A 26,052-nucleotide genomic window follows, 5' to 3' on the forward strand; every position below is an offset into this window, starting at 1 on the left:
GCGATCTGAACTTTCTCTGTAACGAGACAAGCAGTTCTTCGCGCTGACGACCGAGTCTGAGGATCCTGATTCGTCCACCGGCAAAGCGCTTGCACTAGAGCTTGCCTGAGTAGTGCTAAAATTATCTTCTTGTTAGCGTTAGGTCCCTTGGGTAGGTACCTGGATACTTTACTCTAAACATCCATGTTGATTTTTATTGTTTTTTCTCTGATCCTTTTGCTGTATTGGTCGAGTGCCGCTTGCTTTTGTAATGACGGAGACATTTGAATGCTGGTCCAGAATGCCACATATTTCGTCAGCTCACTTTGTTTCAGGGAGCTGGCCCGGGGTATTTTCTTCCAATCCTTTCCTTTTTATTTTGAGGAAGTCATCCGAAAAATTCTGATTAGAATAAGAATCAACTGATATTTGGCTGCTTGTCTATCCAACAAACGATCTGGATAAAAACAACCAACCCCATACATATTTTACCGTTAGTGACTTGCTAAGCTCTCAAGAGGGTTCTGCGAAACGTCACTGTTTTGCGATGGCTGCACAACAAAAAGGCATGACAGATTGGTGACGTCCAGGGGTACAACCGTGGTGCGGAGTAAACGTGGACTGGGGTGTCGGATTAACCGTGGTCGACCTGCCTCTCCCGACCCGATGTGGATCACGAGCTTGCGCTAGATTGCAACCTTGCATGGCGTCCCCTGCCGCCCGAGCGTGCCAGGCTTTTTGCGCTCGTCCCTTTCCCCAGGGGAAACCGAAAATTTGAGAGCTCCCTCGAACTGCCAGCTTCCAATCTTGCTCCACCACATCAACTCGTCGCTTCACGACCTAATCCGTCAGCCAGCAGCATTTACTCGTCGACGTGTTACTGAATTAATCTTTGCAAAAACCACAGGCTTAAGCCTCGCTGCAGGCCGGCGACTCGACGCGAGCGCCGTTTTCAAAACCCACGCATTCGTTTTGTACGGCAAACCAACCTCCCGGCAGCTTTGTCGCCCGCCATGGAGCCAAGGCAGCCACCGCCAAACCATCCATTCTCACAGCGCAACGCGTCGCCGCTATTCAGCCGCTCTCCCTTCCCGCCCAGCACGTCGGCTCCTCCCCAGGGTGGCTTTGCTCCTACGTCGCATCCTCCCTCCGGTCCTCCTCCGCCGCCGAACGGACCTGCTTACCAAGACCATCCGAGCCATCACCAACGGCGACCTTCCGACCCACACTTCTTTCCGCAGTCGCGCCCGGCTTACGCCAACGAGCCTGCACCACACCCACCACCACAAGGCCAGGCGAGACACCCGAGCGCTTCGGGCGTCCAACGATCGATGCCGCCTCCGAACTCACCGCCGCAGCACAATAATGGTCCGAATAACCATCAAATGGGCTACAGTCTGCCACCTCCGAGACCGCCTCCGGTTTCGGTAAATAACCAAACGGGCTTCGCCAACGGTCGCGAGCTGCCGGCTATCAACAGCATGACAAGGTCTGGAAGTACAAATAGCAGCATGTCAATATCTTCCATGCTTGGTGGTCCTGCTCCTGGAAGAGATCCCGGTGCACCACCTCAATACCAGCCTCAACAGCCTCCTCCCACGAGCGGGCCCATGTCAGCAGGCCCCAACTACGCGAGCCCAGTTCATGCCTCTCCGCGGATGCACCCTGGAGAATATCAGCAGTACCGTCGACCGCAGACTCCAGACCATCAACGACCATACGACGTGAGGGCAGATTCGCGAGATCCCCGGAATAGTGCCGTGGCCTCTCCCCAAGGCATGTACCCGACACCCGAGGTTCAACGGTACGGCACTCCGCAAGAATACCGCCGAGGACCACCACCAATGAATGAGCCGGGCAGAGAACCAGGAAGAATGCATCAAGGCCCGCCACGACCTAGCAGTCAGCCCAAGATGTACAACAATATGCCTCCAGGCCGCCAAATGGAGCCTGGCCGACCCGGTCCTCCACCGCACGATCCCATGTACCAACGACGCGAAGAACCCCCGCCCTCGGGCGAGTATAACCCTGAGCGCCCCATCAGGGTGTCCAACTACGAAGATGCCAGATATATGGCCGAGCGGGAGCGGATGGAGCGAGAACAGCACGAGAGGGAGATGCAGTTCCGCGACCGTCACGAGAGGGATCGGCAAGAGATGGAATTCCGCGATCGTGAACAGCGCAGAGGGATGGAGAGACGAAACTACGAGAGGCAAGAGATGGAGCGCCGGGAACTCGAGCGACGAGAACGCAACGGCGAGCTTGGGAGGCCACCTCCCGGGCATCCAGACTATGGACACGGCGGCGGACCACCGAGGGGGCCGCCAGGGCCTCCGGGACCTTCCTATGGTCGTCAGCCAGATCCGCGTGAGGAGGGCTGGCAACGACACCAGTACGAACAGTCTAGGCCGTACGATCCTGCAGGCCATCCGCCTCCCCGCCACCCCGATTACCCTCCGTCGACAGGACCGCCGTATGGACCTCACCCGGGGCCATACCAAGGACAACACCCGATGGATCATGCTCCTCCCACCTCGCATCCTTCTCAAACCCCAGCTGTGATGGCTCCAGGTGAGCGAGGCCCGTCACACCCGCACGCACAACCTTTCGATTCGCCCGAGCGCCAGCGACATGCTGCACCACATCATCATCACCAACAGGGCCCGCCGCCTCACCGCAATCCGGCCGACGAGCAACCGCCTCGCCCATCAGTTGCCTATTCAGCTGGGCCAGGCGGGCTCATGTACGACTCACCCCGCAACAGAGCTCCAGCACCCGAGGGGTTGACACCGACTGCGCAGCGCGATCAACCAAGAAGCCTGCTCACCGTCCAGGAGATAAATCGAAAGGGCCGCCTGTCTCCATTGCCCCAGGCGGTGCAAGGAGCTCAGTCACAGATGCAGGGCCCCGCGGGAGAGCCTGGTATCAAGAGCGAGTTTGGCAGGATGTTTTCTGGTATCGGCAGCGGAGTGGGCTCCCTTTCGAGTCCGGTGGCTGGTGGTGCGCAGCTGCCTTTCACCGCCTCGGGCCTGGCTCGGAAAGACGATTCGGATGGAACGCCTGTTGAGGACAGGACGGATGCCAACGGCAACAAAATGGTCAGAGAAGGGTCCAAGAACAAGCGCCGGTCAAAGATCAAGGACGAGGATATCATGCGGGCAGTAGAGGATGGAAGGCAAACGCCAGTAGGAGGGCGCGGTAAGCGACCAAAGACCAACGCCCATGGTCACCATCACCATCATCAGTAAGTCTAGATCGCTTTGCATATATGTTTCCGTTATGAGGTAGATACTAAAGTTTTGGCGCTAGCCATCATCACCACCACCACGCCCATGCTGCAGATCAGCACGGAGTCGCTGGTAACACGCCATTCAAAACAGTCAAAGGTGTTGGCAACGTTCCATCACCAACCCCTGGGCACGTTCATCACCACCACCATCACGCGCCACCGAGGCCACCACAAGCAAAGGCACCAGGAGGTCAAGCGCCGGCCAGTCCTGTTGTCACCGTCATATCGAAACCGAAGCAGATCGTCAGCTCGCAGGCTGTTCTCGAAAGCGTGGCAGATAAACCGCGTCGACACATTGGCGATGTTTTATACGAGGTGGCACTAGAGCCTGCACGCTTACACGACCCCATGACGGGCCGGCCGCCCAAGGCACCGTTCAAATCGACGCCGAAGCCGCTGCCGTGGAGCTTGATTAAGGACAAGGAGAACTGCACATTGACGATGAAGGTCAGCAAGGCGCATCTGCTGCCTGAGGCACGCGAGGAAATCACAGCACGCCGAGCAGTCTGGGGCACAGATGTCTATACGGACGACTCGGACGTGGTTGCCGCTTGTATTCACGGCGGCTGGTTCCGTGGCGAGTGGCCAGAAGATGTCGACGTCGACATGCTTGGGTTGTATCCGGAAGAGCCGCCGGCAGCAGGGAGGGGCAAGAAGCAAGCGCAGCACGTCACGAGCGAGAACCTTCCGACGCCAGACTTTCTCGACGCCCCTCTCAAGACGGGGCCGGTCAACGTTCCACCCAACAAGGACCTCCACGTTACTCTTTTAATCCTCCCTAAACTGCAGATGTATGCATCGACGGTACGGTTCGGCATCAAGAGCAGACAATGGGGTAGCATGCCGTCATATACGGAAAATAGAGAGCCGCAATATGGACGCTGTGCACCACACGACGGGCTCAGCTTCAAGATTGTCAGCATCCGCTGGGTCACCAACGGCGCCGGAGCCCAGTCCCGTCTGCGAGGCGCAGCCAGGCGTGAGCGCATGAGCCGGGCACTCAGGGAGGTAGCGCTGAGCACCGTACCAAAGGGATTGGAGTCGGCGAGCGGGAGCGTGAACGGGAGTCACCAGCGAGCAGGCGCCCACGACAATGGTGACGATTCCCAGTCGAAGAAGTCTCGGGGTTTTCATAAGGAGAACGTATCGGACGACACCGACGTTCAGGACTTCCCGATGTCGGATGTTAGAAGCGAGCCTGTGCCGCAGAGAGTTGGGATTGAGGCAGCTTAGCCAGATCTTGAAATTCTTGTGCTGGTTGCCTACGCTGGCATCTTGCCAAGCCCCGACCTGGTCAAGTGCGGTTGTGCCTCTGTGCGCAGGGATACGTAGGCTATGACCTGGGACGTATATCTACCCATTTACACTGATACTTGGGCATGAAGGTTATGCAAGAACCTTTCTCTTCAGATGTTTGCTATACAGACCTTAAGAGGCATTTTTGGTCTTGGTCTCGGTCTTAGCGAGGATAGAGCGATGCTATCGCGATGACTTTTTTTAATTTCTCAGTAGCGGGATTCACCTTTTTTTTAGATTATCATAGTCTTGTAGTTTATGTCTTCTCATACGATTAGACTGAATTATATACCCTTCTTGGCGATCCAAACAACCGTCAACTCTGATGTGTTTGCGTAATACAGGCATTGTTCGTACAGCTTCCCACCCCATTAAAGATCGTCATGGGCCCCATATCTCGCCATGTCTATATTGCTTAATCCTACACGGCTTGCCCGGGACAAACCTCCTGGTCTGACAGTACACCGTCAAGGGGCCCCATTCTATCCCTTGCTAAAATCTGCTCATGTGCCTGGCCGTCTCCTTTCAACGCAATCCCTAATCGAAAATGCGCACAGGGACTTCAAAAGTCCGTGACGCGCCCGTTAAAGCTGTAATCCCCAGCGGCGCCCCACCTCAGCGGTTCGTTCTTGGGCCCTCCGACCTCGCCCGTCTTGGGGTTGACCTCGCCCTCGAACTCGGGCGGCGCGCCCTTCCGGATGCCGCCCGACGTCGCAGCCGCTTCGCCGTTGTTGGTCGCCGCGTCCTCGACCTTGACCGGCCGCGGCGCTTCGGCGGCGGCGGGAGTGGAGGCGAAGTCGGCGACCGAGGCTTCGCGCTGCAGGCGCTCAAACTCTGCTTGCTGCTCGGCGGGTAGTCGGGGCGGAGACGGGCCGGGGTTGAACGTTGATGAGGCGCGGGCGGTTGTGCGGAGGGTTGTTGGTGACGGACGGGTGGCGGGCCGGGTTGTGGTTAAAGGTCGGACGAGGAGGTTGCGGGTAAGGAGGGTGAGTGTTCTTGTTGGTGACATTGTGGTCTGTTGTTTCGTGTGTTGCTTGACCAGTGTATTGGAAACACTTGAGCGTTGAGGGCGAGTTTTTGTGTGGTTTGTTGTGGCGACTGTTGTTTCCAAACGCTTCGAATTTGGTCGTCATGAAATCCGAGCTGTCGGCTCCCAATGGAGGCAAACTCTCGGCACGACTAAAGACTCACGCTAACGCCACGGCGCTGTGGCTTTCGGCACTAAATTAAAGCCCATATCCTTGCACCCTTCCCTGCCTTGCCTCAGCTCGGACCCTGAATTGTGCCTTGATTGATTGGTTGGCATGGATGCACGGGCCCACCCGTAGGTTGTAGCCCCACCAACAGCCAGCTCTGAACGGCGGGCGATACACAAACCTCGCTCGATGGCCTTCACTTGTTGCTGTCTTTAAGCATCCAACTGGTTATTTGTAACATTCAATTATCCCGGCAATACTTCATCGGCCAATCACTTAACTACTCAGCAGGCTATATACTTGACACACTCGCTAATCATCGAGGAATTACCTCAGTCACTATCCATCTTCTACACAATGGCTCACACTAGGCTTCCCCGCTCAATGACGAGCATATTCCGCCAATATAGAGACGATGCCGACACCGTCGCAACATGGCTCGTAAAAACTGCTTTAGAATACAACTATGACGAGGCAACGTTGTCGACCACCAGAAATCCAAAGGAGTAGAGATTTGAGGAATCTGACCGCCCCGTCCTCGCCGTTGTCGATTTTGTCCCCTTGGCCAGTTTCTTATCCCTTCATATCACAGCATCAGAGATACCGCCGTATTTCATCAATGCTCTCCAACGTCTCACCAGCACTAGGACAATAATGGCAACTTACTTTGCCAACTCGAACGGCTATCCTGGTGAAAGCGCAGAGCCTCGGAAGGGAATCTTTACAGCCGCGCTACTAACTGTGCGTGAATGTTTGACTTCGGTCAGGGAATTCCCAGCCCTTGACGCGAATGGATTCATCGGGGACTCTCTCAACAGCTACAAGATCATTATGGCATTTGAACTGGATCCGGAGTCGCTGAGGCGGCCGGTATCGGCCGCTGCTGCGTCGATGGAGCAACCAGAATACGAGGCTGAGTGGGAGCGCTCGGATGAGGATGCCTTTCTTGTGCATGCCATACTCCTCCGTGAGCTCAACGAGATCCGAGCAGAGGTCCGGAGCCTCTGGAAGAAATTTGCTCGGGGGCACCTGTCGCTGACCTCTGTCACCATGGCCACAAACGTGGCGATCCAGCTTGCTGGTCTCATGGAATCCGAGATGATGGCCGTACTGCCTACCTTCAGATTCACCAGCTCGCATCATCACGCCTTCGAAAAGGCAAGGATTGCTGCGGAAATGGCACTTCCGTTCAACAAGGATGCGACCCGAGAGCAGAAAATGGAAATCCTTTACAGGATCAAAGACTACTGTCTAATGCAGACTGTACATGCCTGGGCGGTCTAGAAAAAGTCTTACAGGCAGAGCTCCGATACCGTTACTGTGTATCTTGGAAAGCAAGGCCGCTTCTCTGCTTCAAACACCCCAACCGATCCGGTTAGTATGGTAAAGGAGGACTGTGCCGCCCTGCTTGAGGTGTTCGGAGGTATCTCGTTTATTTTATCAACCGACGACTGGGTCAATGAAGAATTTGACGAATTGACCGCAGCTTTCATTCAGCTTTGGCAATTTAGCGAGCATGCGCACCCGTTCTCTGCAAGCTTGGCAGGTTCGATTTACCTCGACATCATCAAGCTGTTACGCAAATTCGAAATGCTCCAGAAGCCGGCCGATTGCCTGGTCGCATTCAGACGAACGTTGCTCGAATCAGTCTTCTCGGCCGAGGTTTATGCGTCTGCACTGTTGTGTGGAAAGCAGTTGATGTACAGACTCATGCACGGTATCGAATTCATCAAAGCCCATTCCCAAGTCTGGGACAAGGAGAATCCATTCAAAGAGGCACTTGTCAAAGAAGGGATCTCGGAAGATATTCTGAAAGAAAGGCATCCCTTGTTTGTCGGCACATGGATACACCGCACACGGATGGTTCTCTGCGATGTTGGCAGCAACTGTGCTATTGACACGGGAGCACTCGGTTTTGCAGCACGGCTTTACCGGTCGCTTTGTCGAGACAAACTGCTGAGCCCTGGTGTCTGGCTCGATCTTGACATGGCAATTGCTCTCCGGTCATCGGGAGCGTTCCTTAGTTCGGATCCAGAGGACACAGACTAGGCCTCATCGCTCGACGTTTCGAACCAGAACTCTGAGATATTGCATATCTTGGCATCTTCCAAGGAGAAACGCGTGATGGATTCTGGCACGTTTTCTTCATTGGCCAAGACCTGCAAGTATGTTCGTGAAAATTTTAAGAATGTTTATTACTTGTCATATCAAGTTACCAGAACGAAGCCCGCCATCTTTGAACGAACAGGAGCGAAAGCGACCGAAGAGACGGAGGACGCCAATGATGGTAATGTCCCTCCAGAGTCCTCGGAACGAAAACCAGGTCAGCAGAAGGCTACGGGAGACGGACCCAGCCATGTATCAAAGAGCAAAGACCACCAGAAACAGGGGCAGGAGTCGGGTCAGAAGGAAGAGACGGATCAAACCGCAACAAATAACCAACATGACCGTGACCCGCAAGCAACACCGACGGCGCAATACCAGGACTCGGAAAAACCAACGCGAATCGGTTACCTCAGTCGGCTTTTCGGACCAAAGTGTATCTTTGGAGTGAACGGGCCGCATGGTCCGGTTCCTGACGAGCTGGTATGGGCAATTACGAGGAGGGGCAGATATGCCATGAATCTGGTTGATAGAGATACCCAGGCGATCGTGAAGGGCCAGGAAACTGACCAATCTGGAGGTGTGAGCCAAGCAAGAAACATCAAGGACATCCTTGCCATGGACGCTGCTCTCGATCCATGCACCGTATCGTTTCTCATTACACATCTCGCCTATGGCTTGCACGATGAATTGCCCGAAACGAGCTTCGATTACCTTGCTTTGGACATGTCAGCCCTGGAGGTCATCCGCAAAATCGCAGACAGACAACCATCTCAGCACAACGTGCAATTGGTTGACGAGTTGGCAGAGTGCCTCGGGCGACTTGCTCTCAACGGGCCGTCTCGAGAGGTCATTAGCGCCTTTCTAGGCAAAAAAGCAGAAAATCCAAAACAATGCATCGATGGAACAGAAGATGGCTCCAGGCCACTAGAATCAGGCACAGATATGAACTTGCCAAAACTTGCGGCCGAGGAGATTTTGCGATGGACGAAAAATGAACCCAGGCCGTGTTGCATTGCATCGAAGCGATTAGGCGAGCTTGGAACAGTGATCTGCATGGACCATTGCTGCTCCAGTGGATGGGCTGCCCAAATCAAGACTCCCAATGTTACTGTGGTACAGAAGCACGACGAAGAAATACCCCAGGCGTCAAAAATCGAGGAGCAGCCAAATGGAAAAGAGGAGGGAAACGAAGAGATATGTGCGAAAGTTTCTGGGGGTCAGCCCAGTTCCAAATGAAGCTTCGGTCGCGTCAAGTCCCTTTAGCGAAGTTGGGTTGCATTCCACTAATTGTCTGTCACTTTCAGATTGAGCGAATTTGATTAAGATTACTAAGCGCTAAAGATTATACCATTGAGATTAGAGTAGAAAACACATGAGACATATCTTCGTCAATTGGCACTACTCAAAGTGGTTCTCGCCGTATCCGTTACCCTCGCCCCTCTGCACGTCGAGCTGGTCGGCGCGCACCAGGGGGAACGGGAACATTGACTGCAGCTCCTCCGGGGTCGGGAGGGGCGTGTCGACCCAGATGTCCTGGATCTTTTTGGCGGTAGCGAGGAAGCGGCGCTTGACGTCGGCGTAGTCGCCAACCACGAGCTTCCTGTCCTTCTTGACCCACTTGCCGTCGACCATGACGGACTCGATGTCGCCGACGCTAGCGTGCAGGATGACGGCGGCCACGGGGTCCAGCCAGCCCAGCATGGCGGGCGACTCGCCGTCCCAGACGACCAGGTCAGCCTTGGCGCCCTCGCGGATCACGCCCAGGTCGTCGCGGTGCAGGGCCAAGCCGCCGCTGCGGGTGGCGAGCAGGAAGGCCTGGTCGGTGCTCATGGGGTTGTTGAGGGGCAGGCGCCACTCGTCCAGCACCTTTTCGGACTCGTCGTATCGGGCCTGCTGCAGCCAGATGCGCGCCTGCGTGAGAATGTCGGTGCTGAAGGTGAAGTGGGTGTCGACGCCAAGTGCGGCCTGGTCCTGGATCAGGTGGCTGTTTGGGTGCGTGTGGCCGTAGTGCATCTCGGACTCGGGCGTGATGGAGATGTGCTGGTTCGTCTCCCGGAGCAGGATGGCGTCGCCGGCGGCCAGGAACGAGGCGTGCGAGAAGACGATGGGCGTGCTGATGTTGAGGTAGTCGAGCGCGGCAACGTCGGAGGGGGAGTTGGTGACTTTTGGATCGTCAGTGTTCTGCTCGGCGCGAGCGTGGTTACGAAAAAGGGTTGTACTTACTTCCCCAAGGTCCTCCAAGCGAGTGGGTGGTGATAACGGAAATGTTGTAGTCCCTATTTTTGAGGGGTTAGCATTGATCCGCCCGGGGAATAGTACAGGTACCCGTGCCAAGTCTTTTGCGAGGAGCTTACTCGGTCAGCTGCATGATGGAGTCAATCTCGGCGCGGTTGGGGTCGGGTCCCCAGGCATCGTAGGCGATACCCAGCGTCGTCGGGCTGCCCTGGTAGTAGCCCTCATCGGCGATGTCCCTAAAGACCTGGAGCAGCTCCGGGATCTCTGAGGCGGTGGTGTTGTGGAAGGTGAAGGCGTAAAAGACACGCGAGCCGCTGTCGACGCTGGCCTTGAGCCCGGCCTCGCTGGTGGCCTTGTCCCAGGTGGAGTGGGCGTGGTCGAGCGAGGTGGTGACGCCGGCGTTGGCGGCCTCGTACAGACCCGCCAGCTGCGAGGCGTAGACGTCGTCGGCGTCCCAGTGCGAGGCCGACGCGAACTCGCCGTACCGGCCAAAGTACTCGGTCAAGCTCGTGTTGGAGCCCAGCGTCTTGAACGCCGTCTGCCAGCCGTGGCGGTGCGTGTCGATGAAGCCCGGCGTGATGATCTTGCCGCTCGCGTCAACCACCTCGATCGAGGACGAGTTTTGCTGTGCCGCCGGCGGGCTCGTGTAGATGCCGGCGATGCGGTCGTCCGTCACGAGCAGCGAGCCGTTGCGCACGACGCGGAGGCCCTGCGTCTCGGCGTCAAAGGCCACGATGGTGCCGCCGTTGAACAGGGTCGACGCCGCCGAGGCGCTGCCCAGCAGGGCGAGGGTCGCTGCTACAGTGGCTTGCCTCATGGTTACGTAGATGATGTTTTGTCTTGGCGCGATCTATGACGAGTAACGAAGAGGAGGGAGTCAAGGCCTAGAATTGGCGTGAGGTGACAAGAGGCGATGCACGTGGAAAACGCAGAAACTGTCTCGAGGAGCCAGTGTTTATATACTCGCACAATGTAATAGCTGCAGCGACCTTTTGTCAAGGCAACCAGCTGCCCTGCCGTCGAAGTGGATGCAAGCCCCAGTCCATGATGCTGATCTTGTTCTGTAAGGCCCCTGATAGAATTGGCATTCCTTGGCCAGAGTGTGCGGGTTTTCGTTTTGTCGCTTTTTTTTTTCTTTTTTTTTTTTTTCTCTCCTTCACCGACCATGCCGTGCGCTGGGACCCAGCGGAGCATCAATTGCGGTAAGCAACACGGAACGGTTGGTACTTGACATGACCTTTCCGGTTTAGCTCTGTGCTAGAAATCTTCCCTTGTCTAGTTTAGATCTCACATGCCGTCTCAGCGGAGAAGCAGAAAGAAACAAAATATTGATGACATGCGTTGTGATTTGTAAAACCTGGTCAGAATACCTTGGTACGATCCACTGGCTGCATCTCCTGAGCCTCCACCAGAGATGCCGATATGCTGCTCCATGGTGGTAAGCTCGCCAAGGCGACCGGGGGTGATTTTGGTGTGTCCATCGTTGCCTACTACTTACTGAGACATGCGATCTTCTCCTCTTATTGCCAAGCAGATGGATGATGACGGTCAGCGTTACTCTTATAGATACATCTCACACCTCAAAATACGGTATACGCATCGGGACATTTGCCAAAATGGCAAGTAAGGGGGCTTTCGAGGTTCAAGCAATCCCTGCTCCGGGAATTATGGAAGCCAACAGACGTGCGGATATAAGGGCCGAACTGGTTGGTGGATTAGGCTGGTCCACATCGCCAAATTGGTGAGGGCTGACTTATCAAATGGTCATCCATTAGAAGCAGTGTTGCGGGACATGGAAATTCCATGCGTGGGAGTCGGCACTTTTTTCTGGTTGGCAGAACAATAGCCCACAGAGAAACAGGAGCGAAGAGAAGAAACAGTTACGCGATGGTGAAAAATCTACTTTCGCCAACAATTTGATGTCATCATCAGTCATACAACTTCCAGCTCCGCTCGGCCCCCCACTGTCAACTGTTCCCCACCTTCTAGTACAGCGACTTGCCGCTGCTGACATCATGCCGTAGCCATGGCACTTACCTCTTCAAGTACCTCTACCTTGCCTGCCAGCTTTGCATTGCTAATTACAGTACTTCCTGCGGTATGTAAAGTTAAATCGAAGCTCAGGCACCATGCATCATACCTTAGGGAAGCTTGGAATTGTACTGTACTAGAACTAGATAGACTCGCAGCTTCGCAGCAACCTGCCTGCTGCGAAATCCAAACCCACTTTTTGCGATGTCGGAGGTCAACATGAGACGAACCATTGCCAGCCTGGGGACTTTGGCGGGGTTAACTGACTTTCAACTTTTGTCTCCATCCAAACTCGCCCACCTACCTGCACACATGTGAACAACGGCTTGACCGGCAATTAGCCAACCAATCGATATATAGTTATTCTCCCGCATTTTATTCAGATATTTACCTACTATGACCTCCCCAGGCAAGGAACAGACTCTAGCTGCCCAGGGTCGCGCCCTCGGGACGGCTGATTCTTGGCACGGAAAGATAACCGCAGAGGGTCCATTCACCCCCGAAGTCGGCCGCTACCGACTCTACATCGGTATGAATGTTGCTTCTTGTCTTGGCTACCTGCTTGCTGAAATTTCCACATCGCCCACCGTGTTCCTGGTCGCCACGCGGCGCCAAGTCTGGTGACGGTTAAACTAGCCGATAAGGTTGGCGCCGATGGCGTTCAGTTAGTTGTGTGTCGACCAACTAGAGACAAGACTAGAACTAAGTAGGCTGACTCGACCTCGTTGATGTCCACCCATCTCCCCACAAAAAGGCCTCTTTTGTCCCTATGCCCACCGCGCCAACCTCATTCGCCACCTAAAAGGCCTCAAGGACATTATTCCTTTGACAACCGTGAAGCCGTATCCCAAGGGTAACGACAAGGGCTACCCAGGATGGCAGTTTCCAGCCACGGCGGACGAGTACCCCGGCTCCGATCTCGACCCATTGTTCGGCGCAAAGTACTTGCACGAACTTTACTTCAAAGATGACCCAGACTACAAAGGCGTCTACAGCGTGCCGCTGCTGTGGGACACCAAGACCAACGCCGCGGTCAACAACGAGTCCCTGGAGCTGCTGCGGGATTTGCAGACGTCCTTCAACTCGCTGCTTCCCGAGGGCTCGGCCGAGCGGGAACTTACTGTATACCCAGATGACCTGAGGCCACAGATCGACGAGGTCTCGGCCTGGCTCCTCCCTCACCTCTGCAACGGCGTATACCGGGCCGGCTTCAACTCCACGCAGGAGGGATACGACGCCAGCGTGCCCTTTGTCTTTGCAGCCCTGAACAAGCTCGAAAGGCTGATCCGCTCAAACGGCGGGCCCTACATCCTCGGGAGCCGGCTGACGGAGCTGGACATAACCGCCTACGCCACGGTGGTGCGCTTCGACACCATCTACGTGCAGCACTTCAAGTGCAACCTCGGCACCGTGCGGCACGACTACCCGCAGGTCAACAACTGGCTCAAGAACCTGTACTGGAACGTGCCTGGATTCCGGGAGACGACCGACTTTAGGCACATCAAGGAGAACTATACAAAGTCGCACGCGAGCATCAACCCCCTGGCCATCACCCCCATGGGCCCGTGGCCTGAGGTTGAGGAGGGATACGAGTCTGACCTGAGCAAGGTGCGTGTCGGAGGTGTAAAGATGCCCAAGGTGTTGGAGCTTGAAGAGGCTCTGGTTGGAAAGTTGTGATTTGCCTTGGATGACTTGGCTCGTGACCTAGGTCTTTGTTTACATGGAGCACACTGGCGATGTTGAAGCATTCCATGGACCATACCATTGCTTCTGTTTGATTGTGGCCAGCCTTTGCATGTTGTTTTCTCGTTTATATGACCTTGATTTTACTACTGAATACGAAATGCACGCCTTGCACTACCCACCATTTTCTCCTCTTATTCTGTCCGCATTCTCAAATTCGCAAAAACGTCATCAATTTTGTCATGAAATAGTGTCATCCTTGTTCTCCCTCCCGTACATCTTGCTACAAAAGTCGACCTGCACGGCCGCCGCGCTGTCCGGCACGCAGCCAGCGTCCATGACCTCGCTGGCTTCGTCAGACCTGCCGCCAGCACCTGTTGTCGACGTCGTAGTTGCACATGTAGGCCATGGCGCTCCCCAAGTTGATGAAGACGGTCGTGCCGCGCGGGAACTGCTGCCCGGCGTTGCACATGCCGCGAAAGAAGTCACGCGCACCCGCATAGCACTTGAAGCTCTGCAGCTTGGCACGCTCAGCCGCGCATCGCACCAACAGCGGCGGCGGGAGTGACGGAAGGTCCTCTCGCCGAGAGAGTGGGGTCTTGAGGAAGGTGGCGCCGTGCCGGCATAGGAGATCGGCGCGGATCCGGGATGGGCGCTGGCATGGAGCTGCCGCACTGGTCGAGCGGAAAGAGGCACGTTCCTTCGGCGTCGGGGAGGTTGGAGGGTATGGTGGGTGATGTGGTCAGGGTGGCTAGCGCTGCGGCTCCCAGTGTGAATGGGCTACGCAATCTTTGTGTGTGCAGTGCAGTGTTTTGGAGAAGAGGCTTGAGGAAGAAAGTGTAACTCGCTTATAGCCTATTGGTGGTCATAGACAACATGGATGTTATTAAAAGTCCGGCCTGAAGTGAGATAGGCTATGATTACATATTCAAGTCGACTAACAACTTTTACTGCTACAACACAGACATTACTGCGCCGCAGTAGTTCTCACCAACCTTTCCGCCAAGCCTCAATCATTGTGCAATTCACCAATATCGAGCGCCAGTACCTCGCTTGCGGCATTGGCGGTTAAAGTGAAGAGGTACAAGCCAATCGGGCAATACCGCTCACAATATACCCAAGATATCCCAGTACAAGCTAGTTGAACAAGGAGAGGTGAACAGATCTTTCCATCGGTTCCCATACGTTCGCACCAGTTATATCCGAGGGCTAACACGGACCTTCCAAATCAGGTTCCTCTACGCTGACTTGAGGCTGTTGATTGCGGCGGGTCTCTTCACTCTCTTGTATGTCCGCCACGGTCGCGCATCTCGAACCACAAGTCAAATTTAGAGCCACGCCCCCTGATTAAGACAACCCCCCCTGATTAAGACAACCCGGTAATGCAAACATTTTGTTTAGCAAGATAAAGGTTTTGGCTATTCTTGGATGCGGCTCTCCAGCTCCCCCAACCGCGCCTGTTTGCGTGTCCTGCACGTGGTTTAGGGATCACGCCCATCCTTGGCTTCGGGACTGAATATGACTGAGGCAGCGCTACAGTCCGTCAGGTATACTGCGCTCACATTTTGACGGTGGCGGGGATACTGTATTAAGGAGGTGAAAGCTTGACTCTCACCTTCTATCGAGCCCGGATTTGCTGCTTGCCTTTGTCAAGCATTTTCTACTTGGTGTGACTGTTCCTCCCATTCAAGCAAGCTCGTCAAGCACAGAAATTTGTCCGAAATCATGATATATCATGTCCCTTCTACAGAGAATTGCGAAAAGGACTTGAAAGCACTGGAGTTTTTTTTCTTCTTGCTTTTTTTTTCAAATTGAATTGTTTTTAAACACTTGAAAAGACCGTCTTGCGACTCGTATTTCTTTCAACTCTCCACCGAAATATCTCCCACCAGCCAAGGTAGGCTTATTTCTTGTTTTCGCTTCTTCTTTTTATCTAAAAAACCCGAGGATAAGGTTACGGCACACGCAGACGAGAGAACATAGCATTACACACTTGGCTTGACAGGCACAATGTTGCTACAAGGCAGCGTGGAACCACAATCGTGCAAAGTTACATCAGACTATGAGGGGGTTTAATCCTAGCGTTACAGGCCGGTATAGCTTCCCCTATTCCATCCACAGAAATTGCTGCTCATGCAGGCCCTTTGCAGGTTCTGGAAGCCGATTGGTTGTGGAAAAGGTCAGCAGATATTCCCAGGATCTTTGGAGTAAATAAGAGGCAAGGCGGGGGAGTTTCGTACCCGAGAAGGTCGGTGTTGGTGGCCTTGGCGCACTTTGCATTTTCGATGCCCTGTTTCACAACGTGGTTGACGTTTCTCTTTGTCAGCGCGAGAGTCTTCTTTGCGGTGGCCCTGCGAAACCACTACGGAACTCTGGGGTTATTGATTGAGTGGGTGCATGTCACCTACCGAGAAAAGGCAGTCAAGGTCGTCGAAGCATTGAGCCTGGGCGGAGACGAGGCCAGCCAGGAGCAAGGGGAGAACGATGTTGAGGAGCTGCATGGTGGAAGGCCTTGGTATTGTCGGCTTTGGCTTTTTTGTCGTTGCGGGTGTTTTCTTTTTGTAGGTAGAGATGGAAGCTGTGGCAGTAAGGGGCCTGAGGGCTGACTGTTAATCATGTTTGGGTGTTGGTGAGAACTGGACATGGACATATATACTCTTTCAAGAGTACGTGGAACTTGTACGAGCTGCTTACGAGGTTACACCAATAAAAGAATATTCTTCATCCCTCCATCGTCTTCCCTGCACATCCAACGGGCATGTATGAGGGCGGGTCGGTGTCAGCCGACGTAGCGCACGCACGGAATGACGCTAGACCCCACCAGAATGTACGAACAAATTAGCGGGAAGATCAGATCAAGCTCGAACATGATGGGATGAACCGGTTCAGGACCCCGAATGTATGGCATCGTTCTTTTGGATGGCTGACAGCACAAGGTCAGGCGTTTCCCGACGCATCGGGTGAGAGGCAATTCGGTAATCCTTGCGCATATACCTGCTCTCATGGATACTATACGGGGCTGCCGATGTCCAAAAAAAGAAACCGTTAGACCGGATATTTGTGACGTCTTGAAATCTATGCAACATAGGGCTGTTGGCCATTCTATAAGCAAGCGATCATGGGAATAAGAAGGTCAGAGAAGAAGCAGGGCTCTGCCAAGTTCGGATATCCGAGCATCGACAGCTGATTTTCATCGCTCGATGAATGGGACGATTGCGTGGAAGATATCACTAATCTTTTCTTTTTCTCGAAAACTCGTCATACTCGGTATGGGTGAGGCAGACGACGTTGGAAGCCATGCCGTGTCATGAGGCGCGACCATGGCTGATGCATTTACACTGTGTTTTCTTTTGGGGCGATTGACGAGTTGTATTGCCTTTATTCAAAGCATGCATCAAAACTAACTAGTATACACCGTCCCTAGGGATCAGCTTGTCCATTGATAATGACCGAATGGGCGGCATCCGGAATTGTCAAGTCCGGAATAGTTCCGCATGCAAGATACAGAACGAGACGAAAGAAGAGAAAAAAATACAGCCCCTTTCCGGTACACTTCTACAAAGCGTTCATGATGGCGGTGTATGCGGCCTTGGGCTGGTAGTTGCGGTCGTACAGGAGCGGGTTGTCGTTGGGGCGCCAGCTGATAGCGTCGGAAACACCCCAGACGGTCTGGTTTGAGGTTTTTGGTGTTAGCAAAAAGAGATGCTAGCCTTACTGGTTGGGTTGACAAGCAACAATCAAAAAAAAAAGAAAAAAAAAATAGCAAAGGGTCAACTCACAATACCGACACACTTGGAGATCTGCAGACAAGCATTCACGACGGTGACGTAGTCGTTGGCGCTGGCTCCAGCAATGTCAAGCTCGGTGATGGCAATCTCCTTGACGTTGGCGGCGGCCAGGGCCCTGAGGGCAGCCGGGACGCCCGAGGCCGGGTTCCAGCCGCCGGGCTGGGCAAGGTGGGCCTGGGAACCGATGCCGTCGATGGGGATGCCCTGGGACACCCACTTGTTGACCTTCTCGACCATGCCGCGGGTGACCTTGGCGTAGTTTGCAATGTCGAGGTTGTAGTCGTTGATGTAGAGCTTGGCGTTGGGGTCGGCGGCGCGTGCGGCGCGGAAGGCGATGCCGACAAAGTCCTCTCCCAGCACGCGGCTGAAGACGCTGCTGCGCAGGCTGCCGTCCTCGGCAAAGATCTCGTTGACCACGTCCCACTGCAGGATCTTGCCGCGGTAGCGCGTCACCATGGCCGTGACGTGGTTCTGGATCACCTGCGTGAGCGTGTTGCGGTCGTTGATGTTGCTGACCCAGGCCGGCAGCTGCGAGTGCCAGAGGAGCGTGTGGCCGCGCATGAGCTTGCCGTTGGCCGTGGCGAAGTTGACGACGGCGTCGGCGTTGGTCCATGAGAACGAGTTGCGCGAGGCTGGTTGTTGGAGATGTCGGACATTAGTGATCAATCAATCCATCAAGCTACGAGTTGAGACCAAAGGACAAGGACAAGAAAAAAGAAAACTCACGCTCAATGGCATCCCACTTCATGCTGTTCTCGTTGGTGATCTGACCAAACTGGGCCTTGACAATGTTTGTCAACTGCGCCTTGTTGAGGTCGTAGTGGTCCATCGACGTGCCAAAGTACAGCTTTCCCTTGTTCTTGAACTTGGCGTTCAGGCCAGAGCCCGTGCTGGGCGGAGGGTTGCTTGGCTGCGTCGGCTGCGGCGTGGGCGGGTTGCCTCCACCGCTGCCGGGAACACACTGCGAGTACCACTCACTGTGGCCCGGAGTTTGTCAGCACAAGACGCCCCAAGATGATTTGTGGTTGTCTGGATCTTGTGACAGAAAGTGCTTGTCTGGTAACTCACTTTTGCGCCTGGCACACGGCACCAGAGACGCAAGTCTTGGCACCAGTCCATCCTTGGCCGCCACCTGTTTGCCGGATATGTCAGCACCAAAGTCTTCTTTGTGAAAAAAGGAAAGCGAGAGAAAAAAGAAAACATACATTGGCCCCAAAGAGCAGCCTGGCCAAAGGCCGCGGCCGGGGCAAGGGCGAGGACGATAGCGGGAGTACGCATGGTGGTTGGACGAGAGGCGAGATGTCAAAGGGCGGAAACCTGGAGCTGCGGTTGGGGGCGACGAGGAGCGTGTCGATCAGAGAGCAGAGGATGGTCAAGCATTGGGGTTCCCACGCGTGTTATTTAAATTCAACCACCTCCCTACCTGCCTACCCTTTGCCACCTGCGAGTAACGTTTTAGGTCCCTCACCCAAACCTAGTCGAACTTTGGTTTACTGGTACCAAAAAAAAGGTGCTCGACAAATCCCCCATCCGTCGACGAATCAGTTTGCGGCAAAACCTTTCCATGTTGCATGCAGAGAACCAAAAAAAAAAAAAAAAAAAAAAAAAAGTCATGAGAAATCCCGTCTTGTCCGGGGTCACCAAGCTCCGCGGTGTGTGATAGGTTGGGTGGCCCCAATGGACGGGAAAATTATTGCAAGGGCGCCACGGAGGGACAAGGCGAAGGATGCTCCGGAAATAAATGGGTTTCTCGGCTTGGCGGCCAGCGCGTGCTACTCTCCGATCCGGAACAAGCAAGATTCCTTCCCTCCCCGCCGCCCGAGTGTTTTGTTGGAATTTTGGTACGTTTTTTTGTGATGGGAAAGCAAACTCCACCTACCAGGATGCGGGAATCAGGGTAGAATGTTGCATTTTGGCCCCAAGATGGTTGCCTACCCCAGGCCAGGAACCGGCAGATGAGCCGAGGTCGAAAACAAATGCGCACAAATCATGGTGCATTTCCAGGAGCTGTTCACAATCCAGGGCTGGATGTTCATTAATTCGTACATGATCCTTCAGAACTAGCTTCGGTCGCGAGAAACAATGGCTGTAAGCCCTGATCCTACACGATGATGGGCGACGGCAATACGGCTTTTGCGCCGACAACTTTTCGCCTGCGGAGGATGTTGTAGTCGCAATTGTGACTGTTAGACCCTGCGACCTGTCTTTCCCCACATTCCCTGTCGGGATATAGCTGCAGGCAAGAAAAATGTCCGCCCTTTCGTTCAGCTGACAACTCCGGCAGAAAACGACCGCCCCCAGAGTTGTGCTTGTTGCTTCTGCTCCATCTACCGCCGGTAGTACGCGGGGTACAGGGCCGCACTTGCAGGTTGCGTTAAAACTCGACTCACGTGAGTAGCGAGTGACTTGATGATTTGCTAAGCAATATTTCCGATTCCTTTGACTTTGTTTTGTCCACATCACAATCTCGTCAGATCCCCGACAGCACCAATTTTTGTAAACGAGTTTTACTTAATTGTTTGCTAAGCTAAGCCTTCATAACCCCAAAGCTCCTCAATGAAAAACGTCTGAATGCAGAACGCGCATGAAATGGCAGTAGCCGTGACCATAATCCTTTGAACTCCGGAAAAAGCTGTGCGACTAATGTAGTCTGCTTCTATTTCTCCATCTCCTCGAGACGCTCCTTGGCAGACTCCTTGGCCTCGTCGGAAACGTTGGGGTTCTTGATGGCACTGGAAATTGTCCAATTGAGTCAATATGACATGGATTGGAATGACAATCTGACTTGAAAGTGAAACTTACGCCTTGAGACCACCAGCAACGTTGCCAGGGTTCTTGCCCTCGTCGGACTCGCCAGCCTTGGGGACTATCAGATGGGAGTGTTAGTTTGAACTGATGCTTGCGCTGCTGAGAAGGTGTGGACGGGTTTCAAGCGTACCATCGCCGCCATCAAACTGCTCCTCGAGGACCTTCTTCGAGTGCTGCTTGGACTCCTCAGAGGTGTTGGGGTTCTTGAGGTTGGCCTTGTGGCCTCCGGCAACCTGAGCGTCAGTCATATTGATGGTTGGGGGTGGTTGGTTGGTTGAAAGTTAAAGGTGTTTGTGGTGTTGAGATTGTGTGGTGGAAGCTGTTGTGAATGGTGATGTGGAGAGGAGAGATGTTGAAAAAGTCGATGGGTATTCTCTTCTTCTTATAGATATTTCTCAACCCGTTTTGTAGGCACTGGTGCCTTCCAAACAATCACATCATCAAGGTAGATGGTTGACGTCGTTGACTTTTTTTTTGTTCACGCCGGCAGGCAACACCGTACCCACAAACCAACAAGCAAACGGCTGCCTATCAAGGTACGCAGAGACAAATTGCGTTGGTCAAACAAACGGCCCTGCCTGTGTAGTAATTTGCGACAATTTCAGACACTGTAGACGTTGTTTGCTTCTGCGTTCCTTTTGCTGCCCAATGAGCCGCTTCCCAAAATGCACGGCCCGTCCCTGATCCTAGGTAGTCCGATAACGCTGCTAGTCCAAGGCGTTTGCTCAGTGCCACTGACGTATATGACGTCTGATGCCACAGTTTTGAAGCTTTCAGATTGTCAACCCGATCGATTTCCATGCTTGTCTGCACGTCCCAAGATTAACAGACATGACACAAAGGGCTGACTGCCTAATTTGGTCGAAATTGTTCGTAAGCTTGAACGATGTGCAGCCTAAGCTGTGCCTTGCGTTTGTTGTGCCGGTCGGTTGGCTAGATCAACGGCGACCAACAATTGAATGTCTACTACTGCGTGCGCCGTAGGTACAGAGTATCTAGCAGCCCTGGTGTCCTTGTGACAGTTTGCACGCTTGACCGCCGGATCTGCATCCAACCAACTGTGCATATCCCCACAGCAGGCCTAGCGGTAAACGGGAGCATGCAGTCGAGTGTAGACCAGTAACGAATCAATACCGAGCAAACCCCCAAACTCTAATGAATCATCACTAAAACGATCGATGCCGCACGGGCTCCCGCCGTGGCATGGGAAAACGGCGCCAGGGGACCAAGACACCGCTAGTCCCCACCGGCAGGGCATCGGTGAGAACCTGTGCGCCAAGCAGAAGAAAAACAACAGCAAAAATGCACAAACGATATCTCAAAAAGTCAATTCATAAAGACCCTCTAATATGCATACCCGTACCTGAAAGACCCTTGTGCGGAGATCGTGTTTCTTGCCCCGGGATCGGGGTAGACAAAGGGTAGACTGGGGTGCGATAATTGCTTCTTCCCCTTGGCTTGCCAGGGATAATGTACGGGATTAAAACACTGGGCTTTCAGGGGCTTAAAGGATCTCTTAGGTCCAACTACAAACAATGCAAAAGGATTTGCTTTTGGGACGATGCAAGTGTCATCGACTCGAAAAATGGCACTGGCCGACACGGCACAAGGGATGATCTTATCCCTAGATCGAGCCCGAACCGAGACCCTGTCCCACCCAGATCATCACGATCTCGATACCGATAGATTCATCCGACTCCACTATCAACCCACCTTGAATTGTTGCCAGACTTCCAGTTGACCGATCGCAGAGCCTCTTGCCGGACCAAGAACCTGCCAGCTGCCAGCGACCTGCCACGGGATGGGGCTATTGTCTACCAGTACATTTCGTCTTTCGGGCCTTGTCCGGTTTGCTCGTCGGCGTGCTGCCTGACCGATGCAACGGCGAAGATGCGAAAAACAGGTTTCTTTGTTTCTTTAACCACGTTAGCTGTCGCATAGTAATGGCCTTCAGTGGACAGGGCAGTGGTCTCAGAGGCTGTGGCCATGCCGTGGTCACCGCATCACTTATTTGCTCTTCTTTGTCGACATTCTCAACATGATACAGATCGTAATCATCAGTGCGGGCTGTAGCCAAACGGCAGTTTTCTAATCAGAGCCTCCAAATTATGGCTGCAGTGCTGTGTCTCCCGATGCCTCAGGTAAACGATGAGACCCAAACATCCATCGTCCTGACCCTTTCTCCCTTCAGGGCCTCCACGGCCGCAACGACTGCATATCTCGCCGACGCCAATACCAACCGCATGCCCTCGTCCCGAACCGCGTCCTCAACCTCGCGAACAAACGACTGAGAAGCCACACTGCCCGCCTCCCAGTGGCCATCCAGCAGGCCCGGCCCAGGAACCACCATCCCCTGCCTCTCCACCGTCCACCCCGCCCCCGCAGCGATCGCAGCGATCGCGTCGGGGCTCAGCGGCGAGCGGATGTTGGCCGTGCTCTCCGCGCTCTGGCACTCGAGCACGCCCCTCGCCACGGCGGCCAGGACGTGCGGCGCGGCGGCAGCCTCGGAGGCGCGCAGGGCGTACTCGGCCACGCACAGCCGCGCCGCCCTGCCGCGCAGCGCCCGCAGCGTCTCGGCCAGCACGGCGCTCGACGCAAAGTACCAGACGGAGTGGGCCAGCACGGCCACGTCCCAGGTTGCGGTGGCGGAGCCGGAGCGCAAAAAGGCCACCGGGTCCGCGTTCTGCCAGGTCACGCGGTCGCCCACGGCGCTGGCCGAGATGTGCGCTTGTGCCTGCGCCAGCGTGAAGGGGGCGCCGTAGTCTGGCGGGGCGGGGTCGACGGCGTCGCTGCAGGGGTCGGGGGCGTCGAGGTGTTGGATAGGTTAGCAGAAGGGTGGGGGTGGAGAGGATTTATTTGGAGCAAAAGTGCAAAAGAGAAAGAGGGTGGGCGAATCTGCTTACACGGAGCCCGTTTCTCCGACGGCCTCGGCCAAGACAGCCGTAGTGTTGCCCTGCCCGCAGCCAATTTCTAGCACGCGGTGGCCAGGCCCGATGCCCCACCGATTGATCAGTGTTATGCGGTGTTCTGCCTGTGCTATCTCTATGTCCGGGGCAGAAGGTGGCGTAATTGAGTACGAAGCAATCCTGCCAGCCATGGAGGCCGGGATGGTATTTTCTGTCATGTTTGCTGCTGAGGTGTTTGTGCATTCATTCAATTGAGGTGGCCGCAAAATGTTTGGGTTTTCTCGTGTGGTTATGATGTTCCTTTTCCCCTCACCCCGCATTTTTACCTTCCTGCTTCGGCACTAGTTTGTATGAATCATCGTCGCTCAGTCTGGTTCAGTTGACGACCCGAGATAATCGCTGATAATCCTCCGACTCACGACTAACAAGTCGACGATGCTCAGGAAATCTAGTCATCCCATGCGACTTTCTCACTTGCATACCTTACATAACAAGACCCTGCCAGAAGATTTTCCAAGACTTGATGCGCGTGTATTTGTACTATAGTAGACCCACGGTAATGCAACGCTTTGCGCCAGATCGCCCCCAAGATTCGATTCAACCCCCAGACATTTCCTTTTCCTTTTTTTGTATGTTTTTATTTTTTATTTTTACTTCTTGAGCTCGGTCGTTTATAGCGGGCAAACATTCCAGCATTGCGAGCAGTTCGAGCCGCGAGCGACCGAGAAGTGAGTAATGCAACGAGTCCCCGGGCGTTTTGAAACCCCGTGGCGGAGCCGACGACTCGAGAAATCATGCGAACAGACATCGTGAGACGAAAGTGCCAGAATTTTGCATTTTAAGCTCACCCTGATCCGCGTCGAAAACCAAACCCGAAATGATTTTCGGATCTGAGAGGCGGACATTTGAATTTTATGTTTTCCCCGCGCATGGCAGAGGGAGTCGCATCATGATCCGATCACCAAAACATGTTAGCCAGATGCCAGCGATCAGTGCGGCCGGCTCGATTTGTCGCTCACTGTTGCTTGGTTTCAAAAACCTGCGATCTGCGCTGGGCCAGGAAATAAACAGTGTTGCAACACTTGCTAAGCAGTTCAGAAATGCACAGCTGCAACTCATAGTTGTTGGTACAGATTTGTACTGAGCTAGAGTTTGTTTTAACTTTTTCGATCCAGTTTTCACGCTTCGTCGCCTCCCAAAACCAGATTTTAGGATCTCAGTTTATTTATGTAGTTTTCGCCAGCGACCAGTCGTTTGGGTCCTGTGGCTCGGCATATCATGCAGTTTCCCCGATACTCATTTTCCCTTTCACCTTGGAAACGAAACTTTAAAGGCTAAAAGAAGAAGCAAGGGCTTGGCGTACTTTGGTACCAAGTGTCAATCTCCACGTCTCTTTTCCTAATAAAGCATGTATCGATCTGTAACAAGTGGGCTACACGACCAGAATAGCAAATAATGGACCGGGGCTAAACCGGAAAAACACGCTGCTACCAGGAAAGGGAACCAACCTGCAGTTTGGTCGAGTGACGATCAGGTGTTCCACCCTTGTAAGGGGAGTCGCTGTTTCGCGAGGCGTAGTATATTTATTTATATAAAGGAGGGACGCTCTCAGCTTGGCAATTCTTTCCATTCTCGACATCCATTGTTATCAAACAAACATCAGCTCACCTTCCTCTTCGGATTCCTGTATCAAAGTCAATCACATTGCACCGGCAGCAAAACAAAACAAAAATTCTGTTTGTACTAACGTTGCGTACCCCCTGTTCGGCACCCCCCCTGTTCGGCACCCAAAAATAACAACACTTTTATTTTTATCCTCCAACTTCTATTATAAATATCTCGATGAATCTGTCACTTTTGGATTTACTTTTTTCTGATTTTAATTCTCCATTTTCCAATGAAGCAATATACTGAAAAACAGCTTATATCTGCAATTAACGACGTCAATAATGGCAATCCAATTGCAAAAACCTCCCGAAAATGGGGAATACCTAGGTCTACACTTCAAAGTCGACTTAAAGGTTCTCAACCTTATAAAAAAGCACAAAGCCCTTTTCAAAGGCTTTCCACGGAACAGGAAAAGCATTTGGCTGATTGGGTACTTACCCAAACAGCTTTAGGGCTTCCGCCAACGCATCAAGAATTACGCTTTTTTGCCGAACGAATTCTTCAAGCCGCCGGAGAGACAAAAGGCCTTGGAAAACGTTGGATAACTCGTTTTTTGGCTCGTTATCCAATCCTTAAAACCCAAAGGCCCCGTCGAATAGATAACGCCCGGGTTAATGGCGCTACTACGGAGGTAATTAAATCTTGGTGGCTTTATATTACGAACCCGGTTATTAACGCTATTAAACCGGAAAACCGTTGGAATATGGACGAAACCGGTATAATGGAAGGCAAAGGATCTAATGGCCTAGTATTAGGGCTTAACGGGATCCGGCCGTTGCAACGAAAAGAGCCCGGAACGCGTGGTTGGACGACTATAATCGAATGTATATCGGCTACGGGCGTTGCCCTCCCTCCCCTCGTTATATTTAAGGGAAAAAACGTACAACAACAATGGTTTCCCACGGATTTAAGCCCTTTCGATAATTGGCAATTTCATGCAACCGAAAACGGGTGGACAAATAACCAAACGGCTATCAAATGGTTAAAAAAGGTGTTTATTCCGTATACCCAACCTTTAACCCCTGAAAAGCGGTTATTAGTTTTGGATGGCCATGGATCACATATAA

At 53.6% G+C, this 26,052-nt stretch overlaps 10 protein-coding genes across 11 annotated transcripts; 4 read left to right on the forward strand and 6 right to left on the reverse strand.

Annotated features, from left to right (window-relative positions):
- The first annotated feature begins 746 nt into the window (after window positions 1–746).
- On the forward strand, window positions 747–4,875 carry MGG_02240 (uncharacterized protein). The gene is made up of 2 exons (XM_003708962.1): window positions 747–3,223; window positions 3,289–4,875. Exons 1-2 carry the CDS (start codon window positions 993–995, stop codon window positions 4,499–4,501), a joined length of 3,444 nt encoding a protein of 1,147 aa, XP_003709010.1. The 5' UTR covers window positions 747–992; the 3' UTR covers window positions 4,502–4,875.
- MGG_02241 (FMP21) lies at window positions 4,789–5,737 on the reverse strand. Its single transcript, XM_003708963.1, has one exon. The coding sequence runs from the start codon at window positions 5,571–5,573 to the stop codon at window positions 5,127–5,129; it is 447 nt and encodes a 148-aa protein (XP_003709011.1). The 5' UTR covers window positions 5,574–5,737; the 3' UTR covers window positions 4,789–5,126.
- Window positions 5,738–6,414: 677 nt separating this feature from the next.
- MGG_02242 (uncharacterized protein) lies at window positions 6,415–9,102 on the forward strand (the record flags this gene model as incomplete). Its single annotated transcript, XM_003708964.1, has 3 exons — window positions 6,415–7,023; window positions 7,174–7,726; window positions 7,973–9,102. 3 exons carry the CDS (start codon window positions 6,415–6,417, stop codon window positions 9,100–9,102), a joined length of 2,292 nt encoding a protein of 763 aa, XP_003709012.1.
- A 57-nt stretch (window positions 9,103–9,159) lies between these two features.
- MGG_02243 (amidohydrolase) lies at window positions 9,160–11,993 on the reverse strand. The gene is made up of 3 exons (XM_003708965.1): window positions 10,221–11,993; window positions 10,090–10,142; window positions 9,160–10,028 (listed from the first exon to the last, which is right to left on the reverse strand). Exons 1-3 carry the CDS (start codon window positions 10,916–10,918, stop codon window positions 9,265–9,267), a joined length of 1,515 nt encoding a protein of 504 aa, XP_003709013.1. The 5' UTR covers window positions 10,919–11,993; the 3' UTR covers window positions 9,160–9,264.
- On the forward strand, window positions 11,619–14,383 carry MGG_02244 (the record flags this gene model as incomplete). Of its 2 annotated transcripts, XM_003708967.1 has the most annotated exons (5): window positions 11,619–11,842; window positions 12,189–12,199; window positions 12,542–12,661; window positions 12,887–13,740; window positions 14,108–14,383. In XM_003708967.1, the coding sequence occupies exons 1-5, from the start codon at window positions 11,640–11,642 to the stop codon at window positions 14,381–14,383; spliced, it is 1,464 nt and encodes a 487-aa protein (XP_003709015.1). In that variant the 5' UTR covers window positions 11,619–11,639. The 2 variants fall into 2 exon arrangements, with proteins under 2 accessions (XP_003709015.1, XP_003709014.1); XM_003708966.1 differs by lacking the exons at window positions 11,619–11,842; window positions 12,189–12,199; window positions 14,108–14,383 and having other exon boundaries at window positions 12,421–12,661; window positions 12,887–13,996.
- Window positions 14,384–14,475: 92 nt separating this feature from the next.
- Window positions 14,476–14,887, forward strand: MGG_16075 (uncharacterized protein; the record flags this gene model as incomplete). The annotated part of the gene is made up of 2 exons (XM_003708968.1): window positions 14,476–14,544; window positions 14,780–14,887. 2 exons carry the CDS (start codon window positions 14,476–14,478, stop codon window positions 14,885–14,887), a joined length of 177 nt encoding a protein of 58 aa, XP_003709016.1.
- A 970-nt stretch (window positions 14,888–15,857) lies between these two features.
- Window positions 15,858–16,316, reverse strand: MGG_11991 (uncharacterized protein; the record flags this gene model as incomplete). The annotated part of the gene is made up of 2 exons (XM_003708969.1): window positions 15,858–16,105; window positions 16,224–16,316. 2 exons carry the CDS (start codon window positions 16,314–16,316, stop codon window positions 15,947–15,949), a joined length of 252 nt encoding a protein of 83 aa, XP_003709017.1. The 3' UTR covers window positions 15,858–15,946.
- A 1,054-nt stretch (window positions 16,317–17,370) lies between these two features.
- On the reverse strand, window positions 17,371–18,986 carry MGG_02245 (endoglucanase type F; the record flags this gene model as incomplete). Its single annotated transcript, XM_003708970.1, has 5 exons — window positions 18,809–18,986; window positions 18,672–18,735; window positions 18,330–18,580; window positions 17,595–18,235; window positions 17,371–17,484 (listed from the first exon to the last, which is right to left on the reverse strand). The coding sequence occupies exons 1-5, from the start codon at window positions 18,879–18,881 to the stop codon at window positions 17,371–17,373; spliced, it is 1,143 nt and encodes a 380-aa protein (XP_003709018.1). The 5' UTR covers window positions 18,882–18,986.
- A 1,092-nt stretch (window positions 18,987–20,078) lies between these two features.
- MGG_02246 (uncharacterized protein) lies at window positions 20,079–20,880 on the reverse strand. Its single transcript, XM_003708971.1, has 3 exons — window positions 20,542–20,880; window positions 20,406–20,469; window positions 20,079–20,335 (listed from the first exon to the last, which is right to left on the reverse strand). The coding sequence occupies exons 1-3, from the start codon at window positions 20,657–20,659 to the stop codon at window positions 20,260–20,262; spliced, it is 258 nt and encodes an 85-aa protein (XP_003709019.1). The 5' UTR covers window positions 20,660–20,880; the 3' UTR covers window positions 20,079–20,259.
- A 1,291-nt stretch (window positions 20,881–22,171) lies between these two features.
- Window positions 22,172–23,760, reverse strand: MGG_02247 (SAM-dependent methyltransferase). Its single transcript, XM_003708972.1, has 2 exons — window positions 23,315–23,760; window positions 22,172–23,200 (listed from the first exon to the last, which is right to left on the reverse strand). The coding sequence occupies exons 1-2, from the start codon at window positions 23,635–23,637 to the stop codon at window positions 22,549–22,551; spliced, it is 975 nt and encodes a 324-aa protein (XP_003709020.1). The 5' UTR covers window positions 23,638–23,760; the 3' UTR covers window positions 22,172–22,548.
- Window positions 23,761–26,052: the final 2,292 nt, after the last annotated feature.

Source organism: Pyricularia oryzae, chromosome 1 (genome assembly GCF_000002495.2).
Source record: "Pyricularia oryzae 70-15 chromosome 1, whole genome shotgun sequence".
Classification (NCBI taxonomy): Eukaryota; Fungi; Ascomycota; class Sordariomycetes; order Magnaporthales; family Pyriculariaceae; genus Pyricularia; species Pyricularia oryzae.